This window comes from Heterodontus francisci, chromosome 43, assembly GCF_036365525.1.
Source record: "Heterodontus francisci isolate sHetFra1 chromosome 43, sHetFra1.hap1, whole genome shotgun sequence".
Taxonomy (NCBI): Eukaryota; Metazoa; Chordata; class Chondrichthyes; order Heterodontiformes; family Heterodontidae; genus Heterodontus; species Heterodontus francisci.
The window spans coordinates 22,870,420-22,889,884 of record NC_090413.1 but is presented as its reverse complement, the minus strand read 5'-3'; the positions used below and the strand labels follow the sequence as shown (position 1 = coordinate 22,889,884).

Sequence of the window (19,465 nt, the reverse complement as noted above, 5' to 3'; positions counted from 1 at the left end):
CTGTTAGGGAGGGAGTTCCAGTATTTCAATCCAGTGACAGGAGGAATGGGGATTGTTTCCAAGTCAGGATGGGGTGTGAATATTTAAGACTTTTTGGGGGTGGGTTGGGAGCTGTGGAAGTGGGGATAGGGCAGGAATGTACAGTTGAATTAGATCAACCACTATTTTATCGAATAGCAGAGCAGGCTTGAGGGGAGCCAAATGGCTTACTCCTGCTCCTATTTCTTACGTTCGACAGCTGGGACATTTGAGAGTATAGAGTAAGGTCACAGAGCTCCGTGAAAGGTTCATGGCTAAGTTTTCTATACTTGCTGTGCTGCGCTTTTGGTCTTCTCTTCCTAGAGTTGACCCGATTGGGTATCTCTGCTGATAGATCATGCCCCCAATGCATTGTCTCACCTCTCTTAAAGGTGCTGAATTTTACAGCACAGAAGGGGACGAATTGGCTCTCGTAGTTAACCTGTTTGGTCCCATTACTATCCAAAATCTTTTTCAAATATTTTGAGTTTAGGTTCTGTTTCCACCACTGTTCTTAGTCAGGCATTCCCCTATGTCCTAACACTTTATTTAAAAAAAAACGCTTCATTTTTTTTGGTAGGTTTTTTTACGATTTATGTCTCCTAGTCACTGATTTACCAAACCAGCATTTTTTGTGTGTGACTTTCAGAATATATTGCTAAGTGGGAAATGAACTTTGACCATACTTTTGGAATGTTGAATCTAATTACCAGAAGTCAATAGCTTTTTCTACTAAAGATTTCTATTCTACACATTATTGATGCTTATTTACTGTTTTAAGACCTTTTCTAAGCTCTGGAGAATGCTGATGCACAGTCATTTGCTAAAAGAGCCATGCCTTGGGTAAGATGCTGGAGGGTGGCTGCAGTATTGTCAATCCCAACACAAGTCCTCCATAGTCCTGAGGGGCCTGACACATTGTGGATCCTCCAGGCTTCAGAAGGAGGAGATAAAATTGTGGATGCACAAACAAATGCAACTGATAACTGGAGTTAACATTGCCAGAGCCTGATTGCACAATGCAAAGTCAACACTCTGAATTGTAGCATATTGACACAGTAAAATGATTCTGTTCGTTGTGTCAATGTCAATTGGAACTTTTGAAGCGGAGAAGTTTTGCACATACTAAGGTTGGTGGTTGATTAAGAACAATGTCACATTTTGGTATTGGTGCTAGTTTACTCTGACCAATGGCTTTATTTGTGGATACTGGATATTTCATGCATACAAATTTTTGTTTGGAAAAGTGAGATGCAAAGGCATGAATGCAACCCAAGTGTTGCTTATTTAAGAGTGAAGTCACTCAGCTTGGTTTAAATGTATAACTAGTTTGATAGGTTATTCTTACAAATAAATGCATGTTCAAATGTGTTTGCAAAATACATCACTTTTATAATCAGAACTCACTCCTAACGCTTCTGCAGCCCTCAGCTTGGATTCAGATGGCAAAATCTGTTGGATTAGCAAATTTTCCTGGTGTCATGAACTCCAAAGCCTTCCATATCTCAATGAGTGGCTACCATTTTTATGAGCAGTTACCCTGAATTTTCTACTGATAAATGGATGGAGCAGACTGCTTCAATTCATATGTAGTTCATTGTGAAAGTGCTTTGGGATGTTATGTGATCAGGCACTTGGCAGAACTTGGCGTTTTCCACACTCAATGCTGGGGAGCTTCAGGAATATGTCGTCATTAAAAATAGAGAAAAAAAAAAGTTTGACTTGAACAGCACTGACTTGCACCATGAGACTTATTTCAGAGATGAATTAATACTTCATTGAACATTTGAAGACTTATATATGAGATTTGGTTGTCAACTTATGGTATCAGCTGTGCCTCAGTGGATGGCCCTATTGCCTCTGCGTTAGAAGTTTGTGGGGTTAAGTTCTGCTCCACAGCCTTGAGCACAAAAGTCCACACTGATGCTCCAGTGCGGTACAGAGGAAATGCTGCATTGTTGGAGGTATCATCTCTCAGATAAGGTGTTAAACTGGGACCCCTCTGCTGGCTGGGGTGGATGTGAAAGATTCCATGGCACTACTTCGAAGAAGAGCAGGGGCGTTAACCCTGGTGCCCTGGCCAATATTTTTCCCTCAATTAACATCACAAAAACAGATTATCGGGTCATTATCACAATGCTATGTGCGGGAGCTTGCTGTGCACAAATTAGCCGCCGCATTTCCTACATCACAGCAGTGACAAAAGTACGTCGTTGGTTGTGAAGCACTTTGGGATGCCCTGAGGTGAAAAGCGCTATATAAATGCAAGTCTTTCTTTTATGGTTGTACATTTTTAAAGTATAAATAAGTCAATTGGAAAGATAGTGAGGCCTGGAAAAATGAAAGATTTGTACAAAAGTACATCAGTTTGGTGAGGGAGCAGCGACTATTCACTTAGAAAAAGCTGCCAAGGCCTGGAGGGTAGGGCACACACACCACGTGACCACCCGAAGGGGGCAGGTGTCACGTGGCGCGGCGGTGACGCTTCGTGTCACGTGACGCGGCTCTGGCGTCAAGATGGCGGCGGTCTGAGGCTGTCCGGCCTGGTGGAAATTTCCAGCAAATTCCACAGGGCAGCGGGATTAGCCGGCGGCGAGGGATTGCCCCCGGGAGGGGTGGGATAGAGAGACGGCGACCCCCATCACCATGCTCATCACCGTGAAAACGCTGCAGCAGCAGACGTTCAAAATCGAGATCGACTCCGAGCTAACGGTGAGTTCCTCCTCCCCATCCCCGCCCGCCGGGGGAAGAGGGGATAAGGGACTGGCTCGGCACCAGCTGCTGGCTCCAGGACTTTAGAAGTCACAGGCCCCTGGGGGTGGTGAGGGAAGCTGCAGTTAGAAAAAGAAAATTGTATTTGTATAGCGCCTCTTCGCTCCCCCCCCCCCCTTTCCTGGCCTCAGGACGTCCCTTTATAGCCAATGGAGTAGCTTATATTAAACAAAATGAAGTGTTGCCACTGTTGAAATGTAGGAAACGTGATTTCCCATCGCGCACAGCAAGATCCCACCAACAGCAATGTGATAATGACCGGATCATTTTTTTTTTTGAGGGATGGATGATACCCCCACCCCATGACACTTGGGACAATTCTCCTTTCTCTTCAAAATAGTGGCAGTGGTTTTTTTTTCATGAGATAACAGACGCGGGCCCCGATTTAACGTCTCATCCGAGAGATGGTGCTTCCAACTGTGTAGCATTGGAATCTCAGCCTAGATTTTGTACTGGAGTCTCTGGAGTGTGATTCGAATCCACATCCTTCTGACTTGCAGGCGAGTCGACCTTACCAAGGGAAACCTGAGACTGTTTCGATTGGGGCAGAAGCCTTTAAAAGGATATATTTTTGATGGGAAATTACCTTTTTTTCTCAGTTTGGGGAGACAGCAATGAGGACTTATCAATTTCAAACGGTTTTGAGAGAGATTAGGAGAAATTTCTTTGCCCTGAGAATTGCTGAAGAGTAGAATGCTTCATCACAGGAATAGATGATGCAGAGACCATTGTATTCTCAGGGAGAATTGTAGTAGAGGAAGATATAGGATTGTGGAAGAGATTAGTTTCGGATTACTCTAGCAGGATCTACTGTTAATTTATCTATGTGGTTGCCCAGCGCTTGTCAAGCTGAGGAGTGACAGCCTCTGCACTTAGTGAATGGGTGTTTCTAACATGCAGTCAAGCCTCAATTGAGTGGCGTCCTTTTGTTATGGTGAAAAATTGGGTTTGTGGAGTAGCCCTGCCCGCACTTAACAAGCGGTATGGTCTTAGCTCAAAAATTACCAGTTTTCTATTATGCGCATCCTGGTTTTAGCTGGATAAATTCCAGAAGTCCCTTTGTGAATACCTAGAAGTCTAAAACTTGGTTGCTAATCTGAGTTTAGGTGAGTGGGAGGTGTCTTAAGTGTGCACACCCTATTAGATTAACGAAAATTCTACTAGGGTGGATTTCTATTGATGACATGAAGTTTTATTTGGTACTAAAAATTCAAATTATCTAAATTTAAGAGGAGTAGACTGTGACTTGCTTTGAAGATTCTTCAGTATGAGGATTAATGGAACCTGGATAGGACAGTGCCTGACTGGGGGCTTACCACTTACCACTTTGCAAAGTAATATCTTAATGGACAGTGTCCTAGCTGGGCTGTGGGACGTTTACTAGTGCCCAGTGCTGCTGATTTACTTGGATAAACTGCAGGACTGCCCATATGCACACTTTTAAATAGCCCTTGCTGACCTTTTGTCCTAAAATTTTTGAGCATAGATAAATGGGGTTTATCCCAGTGCACTTCATATGGGTCTAATAGACACTCTACTTATGTTCATTTTGCAGCAGTTTTGTTTGGAGGCTCTTAAGCAATGGTGATGGGGTTCTGCACCCATCAGGCCAGGCAAAAGAAAAAGCTGACGATAAACAGTGTTGGGGAGTGGAACACTTTTCTTGGTGTTAGCATCAAACACATTTCAGTCCGGTACATAATGATTAGATGCAGAATAAATCAGCCTCAACTCTGCCCAACCTCAAAAGAATGCCACTTTCTGCATCAACTGTGACATTTTTTCAATTTTTGTACAAGCCTGTCAAGTGAGATTGCCAATTTAGTACCATTATGACCCAAATTCATAGAACCTATTTTTATTTCATACAGGACTTCAGACAGCAGAGATCTTCTTCTCAACTGTCTGGTCTGCATCCAGCTCTGAGAATTGTTCAACTCCTTGCTCCCTTTACTGCCAAGTAATACCGGAAGTGATAACTACTAGTCTTTGTTGTATCAAAACCTGGAAGTATCTTATAGTCAGCAATTTGGAAGGATTAATGTCTGATGTCTGCTTTAGGGTCAGTAATAAATTGCTGGAAAATTGATTCCAGCTTGTGTGCTGTAGATTATTAATCTTTAGGAATATTAATACCATTGTCTGCTGTAAGGGCAGCTGTTCATAACCATAAAAGTTAATGTTTGGTCATTAACAATAACCAATAATCTGCAGAAATATGTACTTAAATAGGAATAATTAGGATAAATCTGCAGAAGAATTGATCCATGGCAACACCTCGTCCCCCTCTGTATAGAATATATTTTATTGGAGTAGTAACCTTTATCGCATAACAACAGTTGTTTAAGTGTTTTGGTGCCACTGCTGCCATTAGTGTGACTCAGCATTTGCACTCTGGCCTCAGAGTCAGAACATTGTGGGCTCAAGCTCCACTTGACCACATAATCTAGGTTGACACTTGGTTGTGATACTGAGTGCTGCGTTGCTCCGGAGAACTGCAGTCGCATGAAGCATTAAATTCAGGCCCTGTCTGCCTGTTCAGGTGGATATAAAAGATCCTTGACAATTTTTCAAGCAAGACTCGGATTTACCCAGCGATTTGGCCAGCATTTATCCTTTGGCGATTAACGACTCATCCACCTTTGATGTTTGTGGAATCTTGCTGTGCATAAATTGACTGCCACGATTTTCTACTTAACAGTGAATACACTTCAGAAGTAATACATTGCCTGTAATCTTTGGGAGTATTAATACTTTGCGGTAGGATGTGGTTTTGCAGCTATGAGGAAAGATTGGATAGGCTAGGGTTGTTTTCCTTAGTACAGAGGAGACTGAGGGGTGGCTTAATTGAGGTGTACAAAATTATGAGGGGCCTAGATAGAGGAGATAGGAAGGACCAGTTTCCCCTAGCGGAGAGGTCAATTACCAAGGGGCACAGGTTTAAGGTGATTGGTAGAAGGATTAGAGGGGACATGAGGAAAAACTTTTTCACTCAGAGGGTGGTGGGTGTCTGGAATTCGCTGCCAGAGGCAGAAACCCTCAATTCTTTTAAAAGGTACCTGGACATGCACCTGAGGTGCTGTAACCGGCACAACAGGCTGAATGGCCGCCTTCTGTGCCGTAATTTGTCTATGGTTCTATCCTTTCTACCTGTGTTTTTCATTGATGTGCAGGAGAATTCATATCTTGCATGTATCATTAGTTCTAATATATTGAATGTTAATAGGTGCGTTGTCACCTTGAACAGTGTTAACAATATATGCCAGCAGTGTTTAAAAATGTATTCTCTAAATTACTGTTTATAGACTAGCCAATAGTACAATTTGAACTCCCTGATGGCACCAACAATAATGTAATTGAAATTATATTTTAGATTATTTGTAATATAGATACTACAAATTTTGGCCAACTGTATTTTTCACTTTACTCTCTGGAAGCCACTGATTCCTGTTGTGCTATGGTTTCAGTGACATGAGCAACCCTGTTCTACTTGCCCATGAGCTAGCAGTCAGCACTAGAAACCCTGGCCTAGGTGTTTTGCTTCCCAGCCCATGGGCATGGAGGCCATTTGTAGAGCTCTCAAATTATTTCCTGAACTGGTGTTAGCTAACTCGGTAGAGACCAGGAGTTGAAGCTGGGAATATTTGACCTGTCTGGCTCTGTAGAACATTACACGGTGCTTAAAACCTGAAAATTAGAAGGAAACTGCTAAAAGTGTATCTTTTAAATGAAAAAGATTATCAAGTGGACAGTCAGGAGGTGTTAATTGCAAAGTTTATGGTGTTAAACTTTTAGGTTGAGCTCTTGATTGGAAGGGTCACTCTTCTCATTATTCTCAATGATACGTTGTCAGTGTCTGACTGGTTATTACTGTCTTTTACGTTGTCAGTGTCTGACTGGTTATTACTGTCTTTACAAAATTTTATTTGACAGGTGCAAGCACTGAAAGAATGTATTGAAGCAGAGAAGGGTACTGGTTTCCCTGTTGCTGGTCAGAAACTCATATATGCTGGAAAAATCCTAAACAATGATGTCCAGCTCAAGGAGTACAAGATCGATGAGAAGAATTTTGTTGTTGTTATGGTAACAAAGGTGTGCAATATTTTTGAGTTTCTAGCAGTGGAGCCCTTTTTCTGTACTGATGATTTATGGGTTACAACATTTCCTGGGGTGTTGAGCTGTTGCACAATTATCTTCCACTTTCAAGGATTCATTACATGGATGGTGGCATTGCCTTTCATATGAGCTATTTAAAATGAGTTGACATCCACTTCTTCATCTGGGCAATAAAGAGACCACGGAGGGGAGGTTGTGCTCGTGTCCTGGCTAGTTACCCCCCAACCCTCCTAGTCATCGGTTATTCCCAGAACCACTCAATGAAAGATGTATCATCATTTTCCCACCTCACCCCATAATGGCTCCCTATACAAGATGTTTGCATTTGTATTCTAGTTTGGGTGATGTTTGAATATCTGTAACGCATAAAGTAATTGAGATGTTGCTGTAAACATTTGCAGTTTGTGCTGTTTCCCACTGTGTTCTCACCCTCTGATGTGTCACTGCTTTGAAACCCACTCTAATCTGTCTTCTTTGTATTGTATATATGCAGATAGATGGAGTTTGAGAGTGGGGACTGAGAGTTTTATCTCTTACTAGGATTTGCATTTTGTTTATTTTTCCTCCAATTTTCATTCACGTCTCATCATGGACACATAGAGTCAATACAGCACAGAAGTCATCCCACCATCTCATTTCACTTTATGTTATAGGGGAATGATGTATTCTTTGTACTTTATAACAGGATGTCTATTTGTTAATTAACTCAGTGACTGAGTTAAGAATGTACCTTTTTCTTTTAAAAAAAAATCTGCAGCCTAAAGGCACCTCCACAGAAACAGGATCTGTATCTACAGTTGGGCCATCAGCCACACAGTCACAGCTAGAAGAAGAGAAGCAGAATGCGGATGATGGAAGCCAGATCCAGACAATTACCAGCTCTGTTTCAATATCCAGGTACAAGATGATAACACATGATCAAACCAGTGGCTCTCAGCTTCCTGTGAGGAGAAAGCAAATGTGCTGTGATGTGTTTTTTCCAAGGCGTAGAAAAGACTCTTTGGCTTGATGAAAGATGAAAGGGCACTTGTGGCTATGCTGTTAAGTGTCTCCGGGGAAGCTCCCCTTCTTGCTCAGTGGGGAAGTTCACTCCTTGATACATTGCTGAACCATGCAGACTAGGAGGCTGCTCGGTTAAGTTTGCAGCTGTGCCACCTTAGTTGATCTCAGACTGGTAGCAGTGGGGACTCTCAGTGCCCTAGACTAGGAAGGTGAACAATAAAGTAAGCTAAGCTTCTAGTTCCTGATCACCATTCTACAACCACTGCCAGAAAGTGCCAAATAAGGATAAAATTAACTTGAGCTGTGATGCCTTCCAAGGAAGAATAGCATTTTGATGCTCACAGTCTAGGCTTGAATGTAAGGAATGGCCTACTGGGTGAGGAACTGGAGGCAACCAGCAACTGTGAAACTCTGGCCAGCGTCAGTGAATGCCTTTAGAAGAGGAGGGAATAAGAGGGAGAGCTCCCTTATCCCAGCATCCAAATTGTAAACCCACAAATACCTGGCTCTGCGATTCTGCCATCAGGATAAGGGAGCCAGATTTTTAATGTTTTTAAATTCATTCATGGGATGTGGGTGTCGCTGGCCAGGCCAGCGTTTATTGCCCATCCCTGATTGCCCTCAAGAAGGTGGTGGTGAGCTGCAGTCCTTGGGATGAAGGGAGTTCCAGGATTTTGACCCAGTGATAGTGAAGGAACAGCAATATAGTTCCAAGTCAGGCTGGTGTGTGGTTTGCAGGGGAACTTGCAGATGGTGGTGTTCCCATGTATCTGCTACCCTTGTCCTTCTAGTTGGTAGAGGTTGAGGGTTTGGAAGGTGCTGTCAAAGGAGCCTTGGTGAGTTGCTGCAGTGCATCTTGCAAATTGTACACACTTCTGCCACTGTGCGTCGGTGGTGGGGAGAGTGATTGTTGAAGGTGGTGCCAATGGAGGGAGCCAACTAGTAGCCATTAGAATCTGAAGTAAGCGTGTACCAGTGCCATGGAGGCTTCAGAATGATGTCATGTAACTAATTTATTGGTTAAAAATGCCTCCTTAAATTTGTATTCACAGTTCAATGCCCTCTTCAGGGAGTGACATACTCTCTTCCCCATTGTCAGTCAGTGATCTGCACCCTGAACAAGTATCAATGATTGATTTAATCTCAGAACCAGGTGTGCAGAGTGACACGCCTGAGGACTTGCCCCATGATGGTGCTAACACTACACCAGGTCAGTAAATCCATAATTTTCCTTTTATTTTTAAATAAACATGAAGGATAGGACCAATAAAAAAAGTTAAGTCTACAAATATCTATTATTAAAAACTATATTGACAACTTATGATTTGCTAGTACCAAATCCTCCACAGTCGGAGTAAATGTAAACCAGTGGTGGACAGAGATGGTAGGATTCTACAATCATGGACTTTAATGAGGGAACTGTATATATTCACCACTGTTTGATCTTAGTGCCAGGCAATAAATTGTGTATCAAGTTATTTATAAGATGTCTAATCTATTAAAAGTCCTGTGCCATAGTTTGCACTTCCTGTTGCAGCTACTTTCGATAACTCACTCTCTGTTTGGTATCACCTCTATTCTTACTTGGGGACCATGAGCAACGCCATGGAAGTTCTGCTAGTGCATGTGTTTATTATATCTGTAATCTGAAGTTGACAAGTGTCACGTTGAACATTGATTGCTGTGTTGCCCTTTGTTAATAGTGGATGTTGATGACCCTATGGAAGGATGTAATTTTGCAAGTGATTATCAGTACTCCACACGAGTGTATTTATGTTATAATGCATTTAGTAGCTTTATTGCTTCTTTCCAGCAAGGAACATGGCTTATGAGACCATGCTGTCAGAAATCATATCGATGGGTTATGAGCGTGAGCAGGTGGTAGCAGCATTAAGGGCAAGCTTCAATAACCCGCACAGAGCTGTGGAGTACCTGCTGATGGTAAGGTGTGTGTGTGGATGGGGATGGGCACTGCTTACAGCATTTGCTGCAAGTTTATCTGACTGTTCCTGGCAAAGTAATAAGGAGGCATTGCCCTGAGCAAAAGATGTTAGTTAAAATGCCATCTTCTGAAAAAAGATGTGCACAGTTAGTCCATGCAAACAAGGCACTGAGTAAGAGACATGATGAAATGCAAAATACCACCTCCAAGCGATTTCTCTTTGGGTGTGTGTTATATTGACCTTGTCTAAGCTGTAATGTTTTGCTTGATAATGCGAGAGTGTATGCAGTTCTTCCTGCATTTGCAGTGCTTTTTATTAAACAATAGCCAGTATTTTTGTACAGACATTTTAGCAATGGTATGTGGGCTAGTGTAGTGAAATAACTGAAGGTAGGAGAGGGAATGATGGAAAATGCAGCATTTATGCCAGATCATACTGTTGTAAAATTAGTTTTTTTGATCTTGCTGGCAGAGCTGCATTGAACCTCTCTTTTTTTTGTTTACAGGGTATACCTGATAGTTCAGTGCAAGAGAGTGCAGTGTCCCAAGATAGTCTTGAATCTGGTCAAGTAACTAACCCAGAACCACTAGGTAAGGGACACTTTGCACTGTATTGCTTACAAGTAACTTCTGATGAAAAACTATCGACCTGAAACGTTAACTCTGTTTCTCTTTCCACAAATGCTGCCTGACATGCTGAGTATTTTCCTGCATTTTTTGTTTTTAAATGACAGAGTTTCTGTTTGTTTATCTTGGTTACATATAATGAAATATTTGTGGGTGTTTGCTGCAGTTGTCAGGACTTTTTGTTCTAACTTTTCCAGTTTTGTCCCCCATCCTTTCTTGATGCTGTGTCGCCTGCTAGAGTACAGTGCCATGGGTGCTGGGGTAAGTTGCCATAGTTGATGTGGACCCTTAGTATGATCATTATTTAAGCATGAGTTGAGATGTTGAGGGTCATGGGCTATTTGACTGCAGGGGCTGTTAGCTAAATCTGATATCCAGAAATGTACTTTTAGCAGGGTTTACTGGATAGTAATTGATGCTGGAATCCTGGAAAAGTCCCTGACGAATTCCACTTGTATCTTAGCTGAGATTTGTTTATTTGCTGCAGATGTTCCTTTCTTCCGTGATAGTGTTGATTCTGAGCTGGTGCCTCAGCAGTGAATATCAAGAGACTCTTTGGCCTCAGGGAGCATCACTGCTGAGTCGGCTCCTGTTCCCAAGTGGTGGATAGGGATCAGGAATGGGAACTCTAGCTTCTTTTCCCCTTCCCTAACTCAAGGGCACCAAAGCAAACATCACTAAAGCATAGTATTTGGTAATTTGATTCATTGCTGTTAGTGGGACCCTTGTGTGAAAATTGGCTGCTGCATTTCCTTATATTACAAAAATGACTACAATGAGAGTATGTAATTGGCTATAAAGTACTTTTAGATGTCCTGAGATCGTGAAAGGCACTGTATAAATGCAAGTTATTGCTTCCTATGTGAACATTATTCTTGATTTTATAAATACAACAGAGGATGATTTAATAAAACAGCTCTGACTGTAAAATATTTTTTGGTGCCCCTCTTGCAATGGTCCTGTGGTAAACGCACTGCCCACTATGGAACTGAGCTATACTGACAAACAGGTGCTCGGTGCAATCTCTCATTTGTAGTGAATTAGCCATTGGCTTCTGACCCCCTTGAGTTCAGGGGAGCAAAGATCAGATAGTATTCCCGCTCTGTTCTTCATTGTGATTGGAAATAGTCACTGGCTTGGTATGACATCTGTGCATTTCGGAATTAACCATGTAATTTGTTGCCCCAGTACCACAATATCGCAACATTTCTTGCTGCAGCAGGTCACCTTCCCTAATATCTAATGTGCCTCATCTATAACTTTACTGCAGGGCTGGAGTGGAATGGGAGTAAAATAAAATTTCCATTAAGAACTCTTGAGGATATTAATATGACAATTGAAAGAATTCAATCTCTTTATTTCTTCATTTCCTCCAAGTGCCATCAACACCCAAGATTGTGCTTGACCAGATTGTAAGCCTCTGCCAATTGAAAGCAGCCACCAAGAGGAGGTTAATTGTGTTTTGTTCTCTTCCTTCCTGCCCTCTCGTACTTAGTCTGTGCTTGGCAACTCCCCACAGTGACATGAGTTCAGGAACCTAGCAGTTTGGTGCAGACAACGTATTCACCATTCTGTGGGCCAGCAGGCTGGTTGTCTGGAAATGCTGCCTGACTTAAAAACTTTTTTAAAATCCTCTTTCTTCCCTCCGCTGAACTTAGTTGAGAATCCTCTGGAATTCCTCCGAGACCTGCCCCAGTTCCAGAACATGAGGCAAGTACTTCAGCAGAACCCATCAATGTTACCAGCCCTACTTCAGCAGCTGGGCAGAGAAAACCCACAGCTACTGCAGGTAAGGTTGAAAATCTTTCAGTCGCTTTAGGAAAAATGCATTGTTTACAACAACCTAACCTTAGAGGTACATAAAATTGTTAATGGTGCAGTAAAGGTGGACATACATCAAGTTAAACTGTGGCAGCAGGACAAGATATATGACCCACAAAAGAACTGAAGTGAAGAAATTCTACTCATAAATTTGCAGAATGGGTAGTGGAGGTATAAAACTTAACATAAGTGAAGAAGAATGGATGTCACTTGCTTCTGTGATTTGGTGTATGCAGTGGGTGGTAATGACCTGAAACTCGCTGCCTCCGAGGGTGGTGGAAGCAGAGACGATCAATGATTTTAAAAGGAAATTGAATGGGCTCTTGAGGGAAATAAACTTACAGGACTACGGGCTCGAGCAGGGGAATGGGACTGATTGGATTGCTCTACAGAGAGCTGGCATGGACTCAATGGGCCAAATTATGACACGATGACTATCTTTGATCAATGCCTACTTCTGACCAGCTTCTTGCTGAAAGTGAGTATTTATTGGATCTGGTTAAAGTTTAATTGACAGTTTTTGGCAGGTAAACCATTAATTTTAAGCAAGCTTTATTTTCGTAGCGTGTATGTGTTTTTAAATTTACGTGAGCGATATTAGAAAAGCAGCATTTGTTGCTGATCCCTACTTGCCCTGAGGTCATTAAGAGTCAACTGTTTAGCATCGTGCATGATCATTCACCCTGCAAACTGCTGCGTTTATTGAATTCCGTTTCACACTATGATGGAATTTGAACTCAACGCCTTAGGTTGTTAATCCATTGCCGTAACCGTAAGCCTACCGTACCTTGTGGTAGTCATTAAGTTTTGTAATGATGTTGCTTTGACATGCTGTGAAAAGAGGTGGGACTACAGAGCAAGGTCTGGTACCACTAAGGGAATGAGGTGGAGAAATGCAATTTGAAAACGTTTTATTTCCTTTCTCCTCCTCCAAAAAGATTCCAGCACTAATCTAGCAAATAATTTATAAAGGGTGGTCTCTATGTTGCATTGTGGTGCTGTGTTCTTGCCTTTTGTAGTATCACCTTAGCTTAGTTGGCAGCACTAGCACCTACCTGAGTCACATTGTGGGTTCAAACCTCAGTGCCTGCTTCAGCACATTATGCAACCTGGCACTTTACTGTCACTAGGGCAGTGGTGCATTGCCTGATGTAATGTCTTTCGGGTGAGACATTAAGCCAAGGCCCCATCTGCCTTAAGCGGATGTAAGAGATTTCATGGCACTATTTGAAGAAGAGGAGGGGCGTTCTCCTGGAATCCTGACCAACATTCCACCCTCAGCCGACACTGCCAAAAACTGGTCATTGATTCATTTGCTTTCTTTGGGGGCCTTTCTGTGAGCAAATTGGCTGCTGTGTTTGTCTACGTAACAGTGGCTACTCTTCAAAAGTGATGCATTGGTTGTGAAATGCCTTGGGACATTCTGACAATATGTACGGTGGTATATAAATACAAGAGCTTCATTTCCTTTCTTAATTTAGAGAGGGTAGCCTTGAATAGTGCATTTCTGCCCTTAATCAGGTATTTTCTGGCTTCAGGCCAATATTTTTTTTCGATAGTGTCACCAAAACTCAATTTAACTGTTTGCGTCATGCTTCTGTCCTGGATTGGCTGCATCAAAAGAATCATTCCATTTCAAAATGAATTCATTGTATTTGATGTAATAGGGTGCTATATAAATGAAAATATAAACATCGGTAATGATTTTCCTACAGCAAATCAGCCAGCATCAAGAACACTTCATCCAGATGTTAAACGAGCCTATGGAGGATGTTGTTGAGATTGAAGGGGAGTTGGGAGCGGTTGGAGAGGATTCATCGCAGGCGAGCTACGTTCAGGTTACACCCCTAGAGAAAGAAGCCATAGAGCGGGTCAGTGAAAACCATCAAAAGAAATGTAGCTAAACTAGAAGAGAGCTTTCCACAGAATTGAAAACAAATCCTTCCTACCTGCTATGGAGTTCTGCCTCTTCTAAACAGTTAGTGGGGTTTTCAGTAATGGGCTATTTAGAAGGTCACCCAACATCTCACATCAACTCTTCAGACACGATCAAGACGGACATTTCTCTAAAGTGATGTAATTTGTTCTTTATCTTTTCACCCCTCTTCATGAAGGTACTGACGTGTGCTGGTTATGGTTACATAAGGTACCAGACATTCTCCAGTTCCTTATCCCAGGGGCCATTCCTTATCAGTTCTGCAGGCTACTGTGCCTGACTGTTGTAGCCAAACCCCATCCTAACCTTGCCTAGTATTGACACATGTATATCACCAGCAGGGTCACAGGCAGTGTTCCCTGAAATGTCCCTTTGCTGTGCACGGCCTGTTTGTTGCACTGCGTGCTCTCTTTAAAATTGCCACACTGCCGTGCATGCACATATCTTAAAGGGACTGCTCTTGTGCATGGTCTGTTAGCCCCCTACGTCGCATATTCCCAATTGCTGAGCAGTCACACAGCTTGGAGCGAATGTTGCTCACAGGCAGGGGACTAGGAAGAGGAACCCTGGCTGATCTTTATAGCTTCCCTCACCTTAGGCTGCTGAGGCCAGTTGCAGCATCCCACATGCTGCCCTGGCTGAGACCAATACAACTCAACGCACAAACCTTGTGGGCGGTGCACTCCGTCATTTCAAACTGATTGATATCCACCAGGTCCATCAGTAGCGAGGAAAGATGTTTTGTTAAGAGCTGCATTTCACAGTGGCCTTGTAACTTTCTATCAAATCAAATCTCAAACTCCGTTCTCTTGTAATCCTATGAAGGTAGAAATGGTCCTTGCAGATACTTCTAAATTCTAATTTTTTTTTGTACCTGTGTGTGTGCGTGTGTTTCTTGACTGAAGATTGGAACTTTTTTTTGTCATTGTCCAATATTACTGTAATTAGCACTTAATGAGAGGTATTACTCTTCTATAGCTGCAGAAGGGCAACATATGGGCCCACTCTGGCTCAGGTGACTCAGACTAGATAAAGGGCACAGGACAGATGGCAGTATATTATGAGGCTGTAGCTAATCAGGTGATACATGTCATAAGAGTGAAGCCCGGTCAGTATGTTGTTTTTTTTTTCCTCATTTGTTCTTGGACGAAACAAAACAGAGGGCACTAAGAGTCAACCACAGAACCATAGAAAAATTACGGCACAGAAGGAGGCCATTCAACCCGTCATATCCTTGCTGCCCGGAAAAAAAACTAGCCGCCCAATCTAATCGCACCTTCCAGAACCTGGTCCATAGCCTTGCCGGTTACAGAACTTCAGGCGCATGTCCAGATACCTTTTAAAGGAATTGAGGGTTTCTGCCTCCGCTACCGATCCGGGCAGTGAATTCCAGACACCCACCACCCTCTGGGTGAAAAAGCTTGTCCTCATGTCCCCTCTAATCCTTCTACCAATCACTTTAAATCTGTGCCCCCTGGTAATTGACCTCTCCACTAGGGGAAACAGGTTCTTCCTTTCTACTCTATCTAGGCTCCTCATAATTCTGTACACTATAATGTTCGCATATTAACAAGATCAGATAAATACGGCAGATTCCCTTCCCTGTAGGAAATTTGTGAACCGCAATGAGTTTTTTTTTTTACAACAAGGCAGCAGTTTCCATGATCATGTTCTGTGCCAACCCACAATTTATTGAATTCAATCTCCCCACTGGCCACAATGGGATTTGAACTCGCGACCTCTGGATTACTAGTGCCATAAGCTATCATACCTATCTGATTGCTGACAATGGATTGCTGACAGCAGTTCTCTTTCACATGTTCAGTGTTGGGATGCAAGGAACCTTTTTCAATGCCTTCACAAAAGTGGATCCACTATCACCAACTTTAGATAATGTGGGCCAACTACAGTCGAGCTCTTCTGACAGTACAGTCGATATAGGAAACATTAGTTACTTTGATGGTAAAGTGGGGTCTGTGACCTGTGCACGATGGACGCCGATGTTTTTTTTTCGTCCTGCAGAGTCCTTCGTTCCTTAGCAAAATCAGCCTTGAGAGGGGATTAACTTAAATTATCACCAATGATGGTAATCATGGTCTTCGGGAGCTTATTTAATTTCTTTAGGAACTTGGACAGGAAATTCCCAGGCTTTTTTTTTTAATTGGCCAGTTTTTTTTTATTGCCTGCACCCGCTCTCTGGAATTATCATTACTAGTGACTGTGAGGCACTGATGTTGATTTTGCAGTTGGCAGGGTGAAACGATGGTTCCAGTGTTCTTCTCAACCCTATTATAAGGTGAACTCCAGAGGAATTTACCATCTGTATCACGTGAACAGTTCTGGCAGGCTATCCAGTTTGATGAAGTGGGTACTGACAAGGGTATAAAACTTCTGAGTGAGTTATTTTTCTCCATTCCTGTCCCCCAGGCACTGTCTTATGCTGGGTACTGTTGCACAGGTGCCAGTTTCCTACAAGTTCCCTCTTAAGTGACCAACTTACACAATTTTGTAGACAGACTGTTTAACTGCCGTTGCCTGACATCCCTGCACATCACTTCCTCTTGCTGATTTAGTGGATAGCAATTCGGAACAGCAATCCTACGTGGTTTTCAACGCTTCTCCACCTCGCAGCCGCCCCTGTTCCCCCTTTCTCTCCTTTGGATAATTGCATCTCCAACCACCCCCTTAGATGAAATCGGCTGAGTCAGCACAGACCAGCGATCAATCCTGTTTGCAAGTGTCCGTACAATACCTCTATTAAATTGGTAGCATTGAGATCTGATTATAGTCAGCAGATCATTACAAGCGATTAGTTACTCAGCCATAATTGAACATAATTAATTTTATCTCTTCATAATCATTAAAAATTACAGGGGAAGAAAGATGATTGGAGAGGCAGTTCAGTTAAAATATAATATTTAAATGCAACTTATAAAAAAAAATCTTTATTGTCCTCAGCATCTGCAAAGATGTCTTTAATTTCAGGTAAAAAGCCCTAATTCAGAAGTGATGAATAGTCCTAAATCTAAGCCTGCCTGATGGGCCTGTTTTGAGTTTGAAATATGTCATGTTTGTTATTCCAGGTTTCCTGCATTTGCAATTTGGTATTTCTTTTCATTTTCATCTCCATTTCATCTCCATTGGACGGCACAGTGGCGCAATGGTTAGCGACCTGGGTTCGGTTCTGGGTACTGCCTGTGCGGAGTTTGCAAGTTCTCCCTGTGACCGCGTGGGTTTCCGCCAGGTGCTCCGGTTTCCTCCCACAGCCAAAGACTTGCAGGTTGATGGGTAAATTGGCCATATTAAATTGCCTCTAATGTAGGTAGGTGGTAGTAGAATGGTGGGGATGTGGTAGGGAATATGGGATTAATGTAGGATTGGTATAAATGGGTGGTTGTTGGTCAGCACAGACTCGGTGGGCCGAAGGGCCTGTTTCAGTGCTGTATCTCTTTATGACTCATTATTAAATTTCTTGTCCTCATTTTCAAATCCCGCCATGGCCTCGCCCCTCCATACCTCTGTAACCATCTCCAGCCCTACAACCCTCCAAGATAACTGCACTCCAACAGTTCTGGTCTCTTAAGCATCCCTGATTTTCATCATTGCACCATTGCGGTCATGCCTTCAGCAGCCTCAGTCCTAAGCTCTGAAATCCCCTCCTAAACCTCTCTGCTTCTCTCTCTTTAAGGTGCTCCTCAAAACCTACCTCTTCACTCACCAGTCCTAATTTCTTATGTGGCTCGTTGTGAAACTTTGTTTGACAGCGCTCCTGTGAAGCACCTTGGGACATTCTGCTACATTAAAGACGCTATATAGATGCATGTTGTTGTACCTGTTTGTCATGTTGCTTTTTCTCTTTTGCACAGTTAAAAGCTTTGGGATTCCCCGAAGGCCTAGTCATTCAGGCTTATTTTGCCTGTGAGAAGAATGAAAATCTGGCTGCAAATTTCTTGCTGCAGCAGAACTTTGACGACGAATGAAGAACGGGGAAGAAACTCTTGGCATATCTTGGATGTCCGATAATCCAGTGCATAAACCAACTTTAATAGAAATGCTGTCATTCAGCTCTGTACGTGAATAATGATAGAAATGACTTAGAGACTGTACATTACAGTTTATGATGGGGGGCTAGAAACACAACTAATTTTAACCTGGAAGGCTGCAAGTTGAAGTGGGGGAAGTGGGTTTCTTCAATATTAAAGCAAAAGTGTAAATATAACTTGTTTACTGGGTTTAAAGAGATCTATTTGTTTTCACCTGATAGAATTCAAACTTAAACCCCCAAAAAAGGGTAGCATGGGGATGTGGGAGGATCTGTACTCAACTGCCTGAATAGTAAGAGCATTCCCCATCAGTTTGTGAATCCTGGAACACCAGTGCACTAACTGCCTGCTTTAATAGCAGACGCTTCTTAGCCGATGTGTACAGAACAAATCAGTACTTGACTGAACTTTGTTACTAGTTTTCCTTCCTTTTCTTAGTTACCACGTTCACTTTTTTTTTTTGTCTGTGTGTTTAGTGGAATGTTTGCATCAGGACCATTGCTCAGCAACAGTATGTAACCAGGACATTGCAATCACATTGCAAAGTGGTTTATTTCTTACACAACGGCTAAGGTTTCCAGGCCTGTGGGGTGTGTTTTTCTGCTATCTCACTAATATAAATTAAAACTGATGGGATAGAACCTTGTTTTCTTGATGGTGTCATTATTGCTTTGTCATGACAAAGACACCTGTCTTCAAGAGTTTCCGTGAAATTAAAAGTTATTTTTAATTAATTTGGGATCGAGGTGTGTTGACTTTTTGCCTGTGTGATGAAAGGATTACATATTGTGTGCCCATGATGTGGGATCGGACCAGTCAGGCTGTAAAGGCCCAGGTTTGTTCACTATTCTGAGCAGAGTTAAGTGATCTCAACTGAGGCAGTTGTTAGGGTGTTACAATTAGCTTAAGTGCCCACTCGGCTGGAATATGGTGCTCCCTTGTGTTAGACAGGTGACATTAAAATGGAGAATTCTGGAAATACTCTGGATCTGGCAGCATCAGTGGAGAGAGAAACAGAGTTAATGTTTTGGGTCAGATGATGAAAGATTTATTTCAGATTTCCAGCATCTGCAGTATTTTGCTCTTATATATGGGTGTTCGCTGTGTCACAATGGTAGCACTCTTGCTTCTGAGTCAGAAAGTCATGGGTTCAAGTCCCACTCCAGAAACTTGAGCACAAAACCCAGG

At 42.4% G+C, this 19,465-nt stretch overlaps 1 protein-coding gene across 1 annotated transcript; it reads left to right on the top strand.

Moving 5' to 3' along the window:
- Positions 1-2,503: 2,503 nt before the first annotated feature.
- Positions 2,504-19,011, top strand: LOC137355701 (UV excision repair protein RAD23 homolog A-like). Its single transcript, XM_068021147.1, has 9 exons — positions 2,504-2,730; positions 6,724-6,882; positions 7,664-7,803; positions 8,961-9,118; positions 9,722-9,849; positions 10,357-10,441; positions 12,136-12,266; positions 14,014-14,169; positions 18,101-19,011. The coding sequence occupies exons 1-9, from the start codon at positions 2,665-2,667 to the stop codon at positions 18,212-18,214; spliced, it is 1,137 nt and encodes a 378-aa protein (XP_067877248.1). The 5' UTR covers positions 2,504-2,664; the 3' UTR covers positions 18,215-19,011.
- The last annotated feature ends 454 nt before the right edge of the window (positions 19,012-19,465 follow it).

Coding starts and splice junctions, on each gene's coding strand:
- LOC137355701 (XM_068021147.1), top strand. CDS start 2,665: ATGCTCATCACCGTGAAAACGCTGCAGCAGCAGACGTTCAAAATCGAG. Junction 6,883..7,663: donor TTGTTGTTATGGTAACAAAG/GTGTGCAATATT, acceptor AAAAATCTGCAG/CCTAAAGGCACCTCCACAGA. Junction 12,267..14,013: donor AAAACCCACAGCTACTGCAG/GTAAGGTTGAAA, acceptor ATTTTCCTACAG/CAAATCAGCCAGCATCAAGA.